The sequence below is a fragment of the Ursus americanus genome, chromosome X (genome assembly GCF_024610735.1).
Source record: "Ursus americanus isolate L20-20 chromosome X, mUrsAme1.1.p, whole genome shotgun sequence".
In the NCBI taxonomy this organism is placed as follows: domain Eukaryota; kingdom Metazoa; phylum Chordata; class Mammalia; order Carnivora; family Ursidae; genus Ursus; species Ursus americanus.
This window is the reverse complement of record NC_142164.1, coordinates 14,831,419-14,844,133: the sequence shown is the minus strand read 5'-3', so window position 1 is coordinate 14,844,133 and position 12,715 is coordinate 14,831,419. Positions and strand designations below refer to the sequence as shown.

Here is a 12,715-nt window from a genome sequence, read left to right as displayed (position 1 = left end):
CGGAGTAACACCCACGAAGGGGGAGTGAGTGTGAACAGGGCAGCAGATTTCTCTCTGCCGTTCCACCATGTTCCTGGACTAAGGCCAGATCTCCTTGTCTGGGCCATTCGACAAAGTCAGCCTCCGGGCTTCCTCTTAGCCACCTAGCAAGGGAAGGATGGGTCTTTATCCATCTCCCTCGTATCAGACTCCTTGCAAGGAAAATAGGTCTGGCTCTAGGCAAATGGAAAAGCTGTTGGTGTCTCTGCTTCCCCAGCTCCTGTAAAGGCAGTTGTGGTCTATCCCACAGGGAGGAGGGGTCTGAGGACCCCTAGACTGACCAGGACAGAGAGAAGAAAACAGAATGCAGGAGAGCATGTAGACAGTGCCTTGATCCTTGGGGAAAGAGGATTCATTGGTTTAGGAGAAGCCTGAATCTTTGTCTTCTGGCTTCTGTTCTTATCCTCCTGAAAACCATGACCACCTATCCTTCATCTTTATACCCCACTGAGACTCACCATCAAAGATTCAAAAATTAGTCCCGGCTTACTCGTGTTAGAAGCCAAGAGAGGTAGTGTCCACTTGTCCATGGTAGATTGAGCAGAAAGAGTAAAACGTTAACCTGAGTCCTTCACTCTAGCCTGGTAAGGACCCAAACACCACTGCCCTCCTTCCATACTCTGGATCGTCGGAATCATATAATTTTTTCAAAGTCTTCCAAGAGATCATCTTTGAGATTATGTAAGTAACTTTGCATATTGATGTGTGCTCAAACATGTGGTGTGTATGAGAGAGATCTAAAAGACAGTTCATTGCATTACCCTTGTACAGACATCACTAAGGCAGGCTTGTTGAATATTCTGGAAGACAGGGACCTTGGAGGTGCAGGGGAATCTTGCTTGGGCAGCCTTTTTCTTATGCCGCCTCTGTTCACCAATCTCAGGTTCATCTGGGGATGTTTGTTGCCCAGCCTCTTGTCCACCCCGGACCCCTAGTTAGCTAAGGGCCGTGGGACTCGGATTGGCATCGAAGTCCACGCAGCCATCCTGCTAAGCGGCCTGGAACACAGAACTGCCTCCCTAGGCCCACGCCGCTACCAGAAGCAGGCCGGGCCAACTTGAATCCTAACCAGGAAGGAAGAACGCACGCTTGGGTTTGCCTAACAAAGCCCGATGGGAAGCCATCTCCCGGGTGAAGTGGGCTTTGGTGGAGGAAAGGCCAGTTGAGCGGTGACCCCCCACCCAAGCCAAAGCCGAGCCCTTCCTCACCGCCGCCCCCTGCTGCTGCTGCCGGGGGGGGGGGGGGGGGGGGGGCCTGGGTTCTCCCCCCGGGGATGGAGAGGGGCCGGGCCCCTTGCTTTTTACACACCCGAGGTGGTACAGAGAGCCATTTACCACAGCATTCTGCCGGAAAGAAAGCGGATGGTGTGAAACTGAAGGAATAACATCTTATAACTAACAAAGGAAAGAAAATGTGAATTGAAGCATAATTACCAATTCACAATGCCAAGCAGTTTGTTTTGCTTGTCAGGAGTCCATGGTCCACTTGTTATCATTTACGTGCATCTCCAGAGCTCCGAACTGTCTTTATCGCTCACGACTATTAGCTCAGCTCATCTACATGTTTGTTTTTCTAGGATTGACATCTGGTTTTTTTCTTCTCCTGGTATGCGATGTTGTATTATTCGGGTCCTCTGGACTTCTACTCGGCCCAAACGACACTCCGTAGCAAAGGCACCAAGGGCATGGGCCCTGGTGCCTGGGAGTCTCTCTTCTGACAGAGGAATGTTCTGGGGGTAAGCACGGCCCAGGCCCACGGAACACTGTTTCTTGCCCCAGACCCTCGAGCGCTTCCTACAGCCCATGAGAGGGGCGGAGAGCATCCTGTCACCTTCTTAGACTATTCGTGGGACCGTAGGACCCCCACTTGTGCATTCAGTCCCAACCCCCAGCTCATAAGAGCAGTACCAGCTTTGAGGCAAAGAGGTATTTCGGAAGCATTCTGGGCTCGGCTTCAAGCTTCTTTTCTGACCAATGTGGCTCTGCCTTTGCATTTACTTTAACCTCAACCCTACCTTCTCCCTGCCTTTTCTAAACATGGGCCCAAATCCTTCTCTCTCTCTCTCTTTAATTTAAATTTTAGTTAGTGAACATACAGGGCAATATTGGTTTCTGGAGTAGAATTCCATGATTCATCACTTACATACAACACCCCGTGCTCATCACAAGTGCCCTCCTTAATCCCCATCCCCCATCTAGCCCATCCCCCATCTGCCTCCCCCCATCAACCCCGTTTCTTCTCTATTGTTGAGTCTTTTATGATTTGTTTCCCACTCTCTTGTTTTTCTTTTCGCCCTTCCCCTAGAATCTGTTTTCTTTCTTAAATTCCACATATGAGTGAGATCATACGGTATTTGTCTTTCTCTGAGTGTCTTACTTCGCTCAGCATAATACATTCTAGCTCCTTCCACAGTGTGGCAAATGGCAAGATTTCTCTTTTTTGATGGCTGAGTAATAGTCCATTATATATATATACCACCTCTTCTTTATCCATTCATCTGTCAGTGGACATTTGAGCTCTCTCCATAGTTTGGCTGTTACTGATAACGCTGCTATAAACATTGGGGTGCATGTACCCCATTTGAATCAGTATTTTTGTATCCTTTAGGTAAATACCTAGTAGTGCAATTGCTGGATTGCAGGGTAGTTCCATTTTTAACTTTTTGAGGAACCTCCATACTGTTTTCCAGAGTGGCTGCCCCAGTTTGCATTCCCACCAACAGTGTAGGAGGGTTCCCCTTTCTCCGCATCCTCGCCAACACCTGTTGTTTCTTGTGTTGTTAATTTTAGCCGTTCTGACCGGTGTGAGGTGGTATCTCATTGCAGTTTTGATTTGCATTTCCCTGATGATGAGTGATGCTGAGCATATTTTCATGTGTCTGTTGGCCATCTGGATGCCTTCTTTGGAGAAATGTCTGTTCATGTCTTCTGCCCATTCCTTGACAGGATTATTTGTTTTGGGGGTGTTGAGTTTGGTAAGTTTTTGTAGATTCTGGATACTAACCCTTTATCAGACATGTCATTTGCAAATATCTTCTCCCATTCCATAGGTTGCCTTTTAGTTTTGTTGATTGTTTCCTTCACTGCGCAGAAGTTTTTTGATCTTGACGAAGTCCCAATAGTTCACTTTTGCTTTGCTTCCCTTGTCTCCAGCGACGCGTCTAGTAAGAAGCTGCTATGGCCGAGATCAAAGAGGTTTCTGCCTGTGTTCTCCTCTAGGATTTGATGGTTTCCTGTCTCACATTTAGGTCTTTCATCCATTTTGAATCTATTTTTGTGTATGGTGTTAGAAAGTGGTCCAGGTTCATTCTTCGGTGTGTTGCCGTCCAGTCTTCCCAACACTGTTTGTTGAAGACACTGTCTTTTTTCCATTGGATCTTCTTTCCTGCTCTGTCGAAGATTAGTTGATCACAGAGTTGTGGGTCCATTTCTGGGTTCTCTATTTGGTTCAATTGATCTATGTGTCTGTTTTTATGCCAGTACCATACTGTCTTGATGATTACAGCTTTGGAATAGAGCTTGAAGTCAGGAATTGTGATGCCACCAGCATTGGTTTTCTTTTTCAACATTCCTTTGGCTATCCGGGGTCTTCTGGTTCCATACAAATTTTAGGATTGTTTGTTCTGGCTCTGTGAAAAATGCTGGTGGCATTTTGATAGGGATTGCATTGAATGTGTAGATTGCTTTGTCAAACTTCTTGACCTTATGAGCCTTAGTTTCTTCACCACTGAAACGCAAAAGCATATCATCACCTACCTCTCAGAGCCGGCTCTGGATTAAAAAACACATTTTAGGGGCGCCCGGGTGGCTTAGTCGTTGAGCGTCTGCCTTCAGCTCAGGGCGTGATTCTGGCGTTCTGGGATCGAGCCCCACATCGGGCTCCCTGCTCCGCTGGGAGCCTGCTTCTTCCTCTCCCACTCCCCCTGCTTGTGTTCCCTCTCTCGCTGGCTGGCTCTCTCTCTGTCAAATAAATAAATAAAATCTTAAAAAAAAACACATTTTAAAACCAAGTAAGGAGACAATGTGGTCAAAGATAAGATGAGGTGCCGGCTGGTCAAGGTGATGTTCAAAAATGATTCCAGGAACACAGCCAGCCTGCCAGGGTATAGCCCTTGGGCACGGGTCAGTGCTCCTCGTGAGGGACAGGGTATGCCTTGTACGTTTTTAAAGAAGCCAAGGTAATCCAGATACCCACTTGAATTTGCCCAACTGCACAGCCCAGCCACAAGCATAGTGTGGCTGCCGTATTCCTAAATTGCCAACCCAAATCTATGAGAATGCCCCTGATTTTCTGGTCTGAAATTGTGGAGAGGGGCCCTGAAATAACTTCTTATTGCCTATTGAATTAAGTGCAGTCTCAGCCCCCAGCCTTCAGATGTTTTCTGCAGGTTAACTTCAACCTGCCTTGCCAGGCTTATTCTACCCTGCTTCCCTCTTCACGCCACACTTCCGCCAAACTGGACTGTTTATTCCCCAAACGTGCCCCCAAACGCTTCCACCCCTTCGCTGTTTATTTTGATGTATGGCTTCTTTCCTGTCCTCTATCCCTACCTACTGAAATCCTTCGGAGTCTCCCCCAACTTGGTGTGATCTCTCTGCCCTCTGAACCGTGATAGAATTTACTTTCTATTTCACTTGTGACATGGGTTCTCGTTTGAGCCGAGGTTGTGACCCTTGCTGGGGTTCAGACATACTCAGTAGTCCAGTAACTTGGGGGAACAGTGGTAAGGAGATAAATCCTCCTGGGGGGGGGCGCACCTGGGGGGCTCAGTCACTTAAGCGTCCGACTCTTGATTTCGGCTCAGGTCATGATCTCAGGGTTGTGAGATTGAGCTCTGTGTGGGGCTCTGCGCTCAGCAGGGAGTCTGCTTGAGTTTCTCTCTCTCCCCCCCTCTGCCCCCAGCTCATGCTGTCTCTATCTCTCTCAAATAAACAAATAAATCTTTAAAAATAAAACAAAAATAAAAAAATTTTTTTAAATCCTCCTGGGGCGCCTGGGTGGCTCCGTCAGTTAAGTGTCTGCCTTTGGCTCAGGTCATGATCCCAGGGTCTTGGAATCGAGCCCTGCATCAGGCTCCCCACTCAGCAGGGAGTCTGCTTCTCCCTCTGCCCCTCACCCTGCTTGTGTTCTCTCTCAAATAAATAAAATATTAATAAATGAATAAACAAACAAACAAACAAAAACCCTCCCAAGGGGAGGAAATCACAAAGCATGACAGAACTGATCAGGCACAAAACCCAAGTCTGAAGTAGGAAGCAGCAAGTTGGGGTCCAACATGATGGCTATTCGCTGAATCTGCCCCAGCCCAGCCTCCCTAGATGCATGTCCGTGTCCTATCCAGGCACCTATGTGCATCCAGGAGGGATTCTCACGGTGGCAAAGGGAATAAGATCCTGACCCTCTCTTCCTAACACAGCCTGCTGAGGTCCAAAGGCATAAACAATGTCTAATGGCCTGGGATAGTCCCAAAGGCGGCCAAATTGAAGAGAAGGACCAAGGTGGGTGCTCTGAGAGGAGCCTTTCCATTGAAAGAGAATGCGGATGGTGATCCACAATGATGACCAGGGCCCAGGTCACTAGAGGAAGGTCTGGTTCAGAACATGCAGTCATCCTCAAAAGAAAGAGCTGTGTCTAAGCCACTAAGCAGTTAGAACCCTTAGGGGCCCAGGCAGTCTTTCTTTAGGACACTTCTGCCCTGAGTCTGACAGAATGCAGATGACACCTTGAAAAACCATCTTAATGAGGACGGATGGAGTCAGCATTCTACGCTGGAACCAGTCAGAACGCCAACGGTTGGTGGGAGCCATGTATGTTTAATGGGGGGGTAGGGGCTCAGAGTGCTGACTCTGGAACCAGCTACCTGGTTTCGACAGCTTTCTCATATGTAAGTGGGGATAACTGAGTCACTCAACTGAGAGCTGCAAGCAGGACCACATTAATGGTACCAGTTGTGAAGTTCATTTCAAGAGGCAAGATTAAGTTGCCAATAATCCAGCAGACTGGATTGGATAAATAAAGGACAGATTCGGGCCCATGGGGAAGCAACCTGAGAGATTCTGGGGTCTGTTTAAGGAGGAGAACTGTTAAAAATCTTCCTAGAAAAAAATGCGTGTGCATAGGGGTATCCTCTATGCCATTGTAACTTGGATATTGAAAGATAAGAGGCTTTAGATTGAGGTCTCATTGACATAAAACATTAGAGTCGTTTCAGGTGTACAACATAATGATTCAATATTTGCATATATTGCAGAATGACCACCACAGTAAGTCGAACAGAATGAATACGTCATGGGGATGAAAGTTACAGCACAGGGAATACAGTCAATGGTGTCGTAACAGTGTTGCATGGCGACACTCCTGCACTGAGCCCAGCATAGACTTGTCCAATCACTACAGGTACACCTGAAATGAATGTAACATTGTGTGTCACCTAGACTTCAACAACAAAAAAATAACAGGGAAAAATATTTTTAAAAAGAAAAAAAAAGCCTAGTGAACATTTGTCACCATACATAGTTACAAAAAAATTTTTTTTCTTGCAATGGGAACTTTTAAGAATTAAGGAGACCTTATTTTTCTTTGGTAGGCTTACCATACCCTGTCACACCGGCAGCACCCAGCACACAAGTGGTGGTCCCTGGAGAGGGACCGCGGTGGTGGGGCAGTGGGGAAGACCCAACAGAGTGGTGTGGACACTGTAGGGCACAGTGTGGGGCCCCCAGCGGAGCAGCGACTGTGTGGGAGGGAATATATGTGTTCAAGAGCACAGACCCTACCAAAGACTTGGATTGACCAAGGGCCACTGACCCTGGCACAACCTTAGTCCCCAACGACGGGTGAGACCGCCATCTTCAGGGGCTGCCGGAAGTGCTTGAGGTAAATAAAGATAGTCCCAAGAAGCTAAAGATCCTGTGTGAACAGCTATGTGTAGGAGCCAGAGAATTTGGATTTCTTGGTGATTTTTGTCCTCACATTATCTCTCTAAATTCTTTGAGGACAAGAGCTGAGTTCTGTTCATCTTGGTATCTCCCCAAAGCATGAGCACTAGAGCTGGTGGAATGCTGCTGGGCGGAGCCATACTGTTCCCAGCACGGGGGAGACCACCCCACTCCACCATCCCCGGGGCTAGAAACGTCTTTCCCAGCTCTATCCCTTGACAGCATCTAGCCTTCCTGTCGGTTTGCTCATTTTTCAGCTTTCTTGAGGTAAGGTATAATTTACCTGCCACGAATTCATCCATTTTAACTGTACAGTTTGAGTTTTAACACATTTATGCAGTCACACAGCTATGATCACCACATCATTTAAGAACACTTCCATTAGCCGCAAATTTTCCCTTGCGCTCCTTAGCGGTCGCCCTTGCTCCAACCTCCAAACCCAGCAACCACCGATGTGCCTTCCATGACTAGTGTTTGGCCTTTTCTAGAAATTTCATATTAAGGAATCATACAGAGGATGTGGTGACTTTCATTCCGTATGTTGGAGATTCATCCGTGTTGTAACCCGTATCAATAGTTTGTTCTTACTTGGGATTAGTGACCAGTCTGAACCCTAAAGTTTAGTGTTAATATGTAGGAAAACCAGCCTTCTCAGGCTGCTCCAATCGTACAGCGAAGCTGAGAGGGGAGTAACAAAAATTCATTTAATCCCTTGTGTCTCTGATAATCTGCAATTTCTAATTTTGCAAGTCTTCATTCTAATTTAGAACAAGTCCCACTACAAATTATAGATTGTGAACGGGATTCATATTGCTAACTAAATAGACACAGAATGCTAATATTTATGTCTCATAAAAAAAGTAAAATTGATAACCAACGAGCTGGATTAAAAAATACCTTGTTCCTTTTTATTGCTGAGTAGTATTCCACTTAGGGAGAAGCCCCATTTTGCTTATCCAGTTGCTAACTGATGGGCATTTAGGTTGTTTCCCGTTTGTTTTGGGGACTAATGCTTCCCTGCGCATTTGCACCCAAGTCTTTGGGTGGACACAGGTGTTCATTTATCTTGGGTAGAAACGTAGGAGTGGAAGTGTGGGGCTACCTGGTAAGTGTATGGCTCCATTGACCTGAAGCACCGTGGCAGGGATTAATCTGTAGGAGGCTGAAACTAAGCCCCGGAGGGATAAGATACATGATTAGGGGGATACAAGAGAATTTTAGGAAAAAGGGAATCACTGAGAAGAGAGGTAGAAATGCACTAAGAGGGGCGCCTGGGTGGCACAGCGGTTGAGCGTCTGCCTTCGGCTCAGGGCGTGATCCCGGCGTTCTGGGATCGAGCCCCCCATCAGGCTCCTCCGCTATGAGCCTGCTTCTTTCTCTCCCACTCCCCCTGCTTGTGTTCCCTCTCTCGCTGGCTGTCTCTATCTCTGTCAAATAAATAAATAAAATCTTTAAAAAAAAAAAAAGAAATGCACTAAGAGATAATGTCGTTTACTTCATAATTTATACGTCAATATTCAGGGAGTCTAAACATTTTATCTGATGCAAAACAGCCTCAATCTCTTATAATTGTGGGATACCACACAGACCATAGGACACGCTATCAGGCACGTGTGCATGGACAAGTACAGTAATCGGGGACGTCCACTTTTAGGGAGCCATTAAGTTTAATTGAGGCAAGAATTAGCTTTAACCAAAAAATTCCACTTAAAAGAGTCGATTGGAATTTTTTCCCTTTGTATGGTTGGTTTTTATTCTCTCTGGTCTCTGCAAAGGTCCTTCTGAATAGCAGTCTCCCCTGGAAATATGAAACTATACCGGTCAAGTTTTGAAGCAAGGAAATCGAGGGAGAACAGAGAACTGTGACAACAGGAATCACTATTACATAGATCCAAATACACCCCCCAAGTCAAATTGTGTCGCCTCACAATTGATTTAGCCCAGTTAGTTAATAACAAAGAAATCCATCCTGTTTTCCAGCGTTAAGACTATTTTTTGAGGGGCGCCTGGGTAGCGCAGTCGTTAAAGAGTCTGCCTTCGGCTCAGGGCATGATCCTGGCGTTCCGGGATCGAGTCCCACATGGGGCTCCTCCTCTATGAGCCTGCTTCTTCCTCTCCCACTCCCCCTGCTGAGTTCCCTCTCTCGCTGGCTGTCTCTTTGTCACATAAATAAATAAAATCTTTAAAAAAAAGACTATTTTTTGAACAGGAACCTCTGTAATTAGAGACTTACAGATTGAGAATTCTGATTTTTCATTCATTCGTCAGTTCTCAAATATACAAACTGTGCTTGAGTAATAGACAAAAAGCTTAACCACTTCATTTTTCTCCTGTTGGAAAGATCACCCCGAGCCCCTTGGGTGACTTGGAAATAGGGCTTACCAGGGCCTGAGAGATATAGGCAAGATGTTTGAAATATTCATCACATCGCAGAATTCCCTTGTCTTTAATGAAGACCCACGGAAATATCTCTTTGATCTCAATATCAGGAAAGCCATGCTTCTCTTGAACAGCTGGATTATTCTTGTCCTGCCTCAGTCATTCTCAGAGTGTAGTCCCTGAACAGCAGCGTCAGTATCCCCTGGGAACTTGCTAGAAATGCAAATGTTTGGGGCACCTATGTGGCTCAGTCAGTACAGCATGCAACTCTTGATCTTGGGGTCGTGAGTTCCAGCCCCACATTGGGTGTAGAGCTTACTTTAAAAAAAAAAAAAAAGAAGATTTGAGCACAGCTGGCTGGCTCAGTAGTAGAGCATGTGACTCTTGATCTCGGGGTTGTGAGTTCAAGACCCACGTTGGGTGTAGAGATTACTTCAAAATAAAATCTTAAAACACACACACACGCACACACACAAAATAAAATCTTTAAACAACAACAACAACAATGCAAATATTGGGGCCCCACCCCCAGACCTACCTAAATCAGAATCTCTGGAGGTGAGATCCAGGAATCTGCTCTGATAAGCCTTCCTGGTGATTCGGACACAAGCCAAACTTTGGGAAACACTGTTCTGCTTCACTGATGGCTGAGAACGTTGGCTCCAAATGTGCAGCCTCTCTCCAGCGACTGCTTTCTAATCCCTGCCCCCCTTTCAGAGGCAGAGAAACCCCAGCTCCTTGGAGATTTAAAAACAGATTTTAGCAACACTAACTGAATGGGACTGAACCAGGAAGCCCAACCTCAGAAAACCGGCGGTTTATTTGTTCACTACCCAACACTTACTTGGAGTTAAAAGGCTACATTAGGGTCATATTACAATTGCTTAATCTCTAAGGAGTAGTTGGTTTTGAAAAACTGGGGTGATAATACTGACCAATTACGCACTAAACGTGAACACCAAAGGATTTCATCCTTCTGTCTGGGCTAAGGTGCCCTGCAACTTTAACTAGGAACAATTAACTAGACATTGTTACGTTTCATGGGTGAGTTACAAGGTAAAATAAGTAGAGAGAGAGGCAAATGCATTGAAATTATCTATATCTATCATCGTTTGCTTGTTAGCCTGGAAACCCCTTGTCCTTTGGTTAACAGAACATGCAGAAAACCAAAGTCCCTGATGCCAAATGAGCAAATATGGCTCGTTGTCAGGAACTGAGGGTTGTTTGCTCCCGTCACTGATTTTTAACCTTTCAGAATTCGAAGAGAACCTGTTTCATCTCAGCTCTGCTACTGAGTAACTTGTGTGACCTTGCCTGAGATACTTTCCCCCCTGGGAACCTCCTTTCTGCCCCTGAGAAAAACAGGATTTGCTTTCAGCATCTCTAAGTTCACTTCCATCTCTGACATTCTGGAATTCTCAAATTGCAGAGATCCAAGAACACCACTGCTCCAGCAGTAGCCCCGCACCACTGCTGTCCCCTGTCCAGGAGGAACGGGGAGGAAGAAAGGCACACTGGGGGCCTGCAGCCTCATGAAAGCACGCCCGAGATCTCTGGAATTCAGATAATTTTGGAACTCATACGCAAGAGTTTGCTTCTTACGAAACAGTGCTGTGTGGCCATCAGCCGAGGTGTGAATTGGAAGATACTGTTTGCTCTTTGCTACATGACACACAGGAATCCCAGAGAGATTTTATCATTGGCTTGTGAGAACAAGATAGGAACTGTATAGAGAGCCGTTTTCTGGAGAGATGATCTTAAAGAGCCAGCCCAGTGCATGAAATTATTTGTGTGGATACTTGAAAGCTGATGGAGTTGGGTTTATCCAAACACTTCCCCTCCCCATTCCCATCCAAGAATGGTTATTTGGCTGAGTAGTGATTCAAGTTGCGGGGGTAGTTTCACAAAGGGGGGGATGGGTGTGGGTTGGGGGGCGCTCGAATTAACCAAATAATTGATTCACTTCATCTCATTCCCTTTGCCTGCAGCCTCTATTGCACGCACTCTGTCAGGTAGAAAGAGCAATCCTTGCTTGCATCTCCTGTTCACTGGCTAGCCAAATACTTTGCTTTTTTTCATTTCACTTCCCAGACTAACTCTGATATGGAACATATTTATAAAAAAAAAAAAAAAAAACCTCACTACACAGAGTTTCTCCTAGCCGAGAGATCATCCTTTGAATTTGATCATTTCAGGGAGTATTTCTTAGCAGGTTAGATTATTAAATGCCTTCAGACTGCTGGTTTCTCACTCCCAAGCAAGCCCCCACCCCACGGACATGCACAGAAATCACATCCTTCCATTCTCTGCAACAAGGGACTTTTCTTGCTGCTACTAAGGTGATTGCCTTACTTTTCTCCCTCCTCCACTTGATGTAAACATCATCTACGTGCCCGTCATCTCTGGAGTAACCTATGGCATTTCTTCATTGGAAAAGCATGACTTTCATGCTTACAGGTCCTTTTGTGTCGGGACCTCTGAGCAGGGCCGTGTATTACTTTGTTTTGGAACAAAGCAGGTTCGTTTTAACCATTGCTGAGCAGAGAAACCCGAAACAGCATTTAAAAATGTATATGGCATTAAAACAGAGAGTCAAACAGTAAAAACTGCTTGATTAGGACATTTAGAGACAAAGCAACTGGTGGTTTGCCTGGATTTTTCCTCTCTTAAAGGTTGCTTTGCTATCCTGGTGCACGACCCCAGTAACGTGCACAGAGTGGGGAATTACTGTGTTGGGGCTAGGTGATAAGCCTAGGGTCACCTGAATCATTCCTCCTTGGAAGTGACATCAGCCCTGTCAAAGTGTGAATGATTTGTTGCTTCAGCGCCTCTCTGATATTAAATCTAGAGAAGTGGATTCGAGTTTGTGCTTCAGGGGACATACATACTTGTTTATCATGTAAAAGCAAATGCATTAGACCATCTTCTGATGGCAGAGACATGAATGAGTTCGGGGAAAAACCGGACAAGACCTATATAGATTTTCGTGGCCAGACAAGGAAAGAGGGTGATTCTAATAAACAATAAGTGTTATTTGATAATAACTAGTTATCTGTAAGATTCCCCAACAGGGAAGAACAAGCAACTGCAGAGCATTTCCCAAACCCCCCTCCCTCTGTCACGGAAACGCCAATAAAACTCCTCCACCTCCCACCCTTCAATGCCAGATCGGTAAGCATTTAGCCAAGCATGCTGGGAGACTCAGAACAACTGAAGGAAACGAGTATCCGGGTGTCTTGAATTTGCTTGCCATTCTGCTCTGTTCTACCATCTCGTTACTAGACGTAGGCACTAGACGTGACAATCAACTACATTTAAACTGAGCAGAAGAAATATTGCAGGCAGAGTCTTCAGAAGAA

At 45.8% G+C, this 12,715-nt stretch overlaps 1 protein-coding gene across 1 annotated transcript in view; it reads left to right on the top strand.

The window, feature by feature from the left end:
• Positions 1-1,100, top strand: part of ADGRG4 (adhesion G protein-coupled receptor G4) — a 122,825-nt gene extending 121,725 nt beyond the window's left edge. The window contains 1 exon segment of the mRNA XM_087859705.1: positions 975-1,100. Within this exon segment, the coding sequence (XP_087715831.1) occupies positions 975-1,100 (126 nt within the window).
• The last annotated feature ends 11,615 nt before the right edge of the window (positions 1,101-12,715 follow it).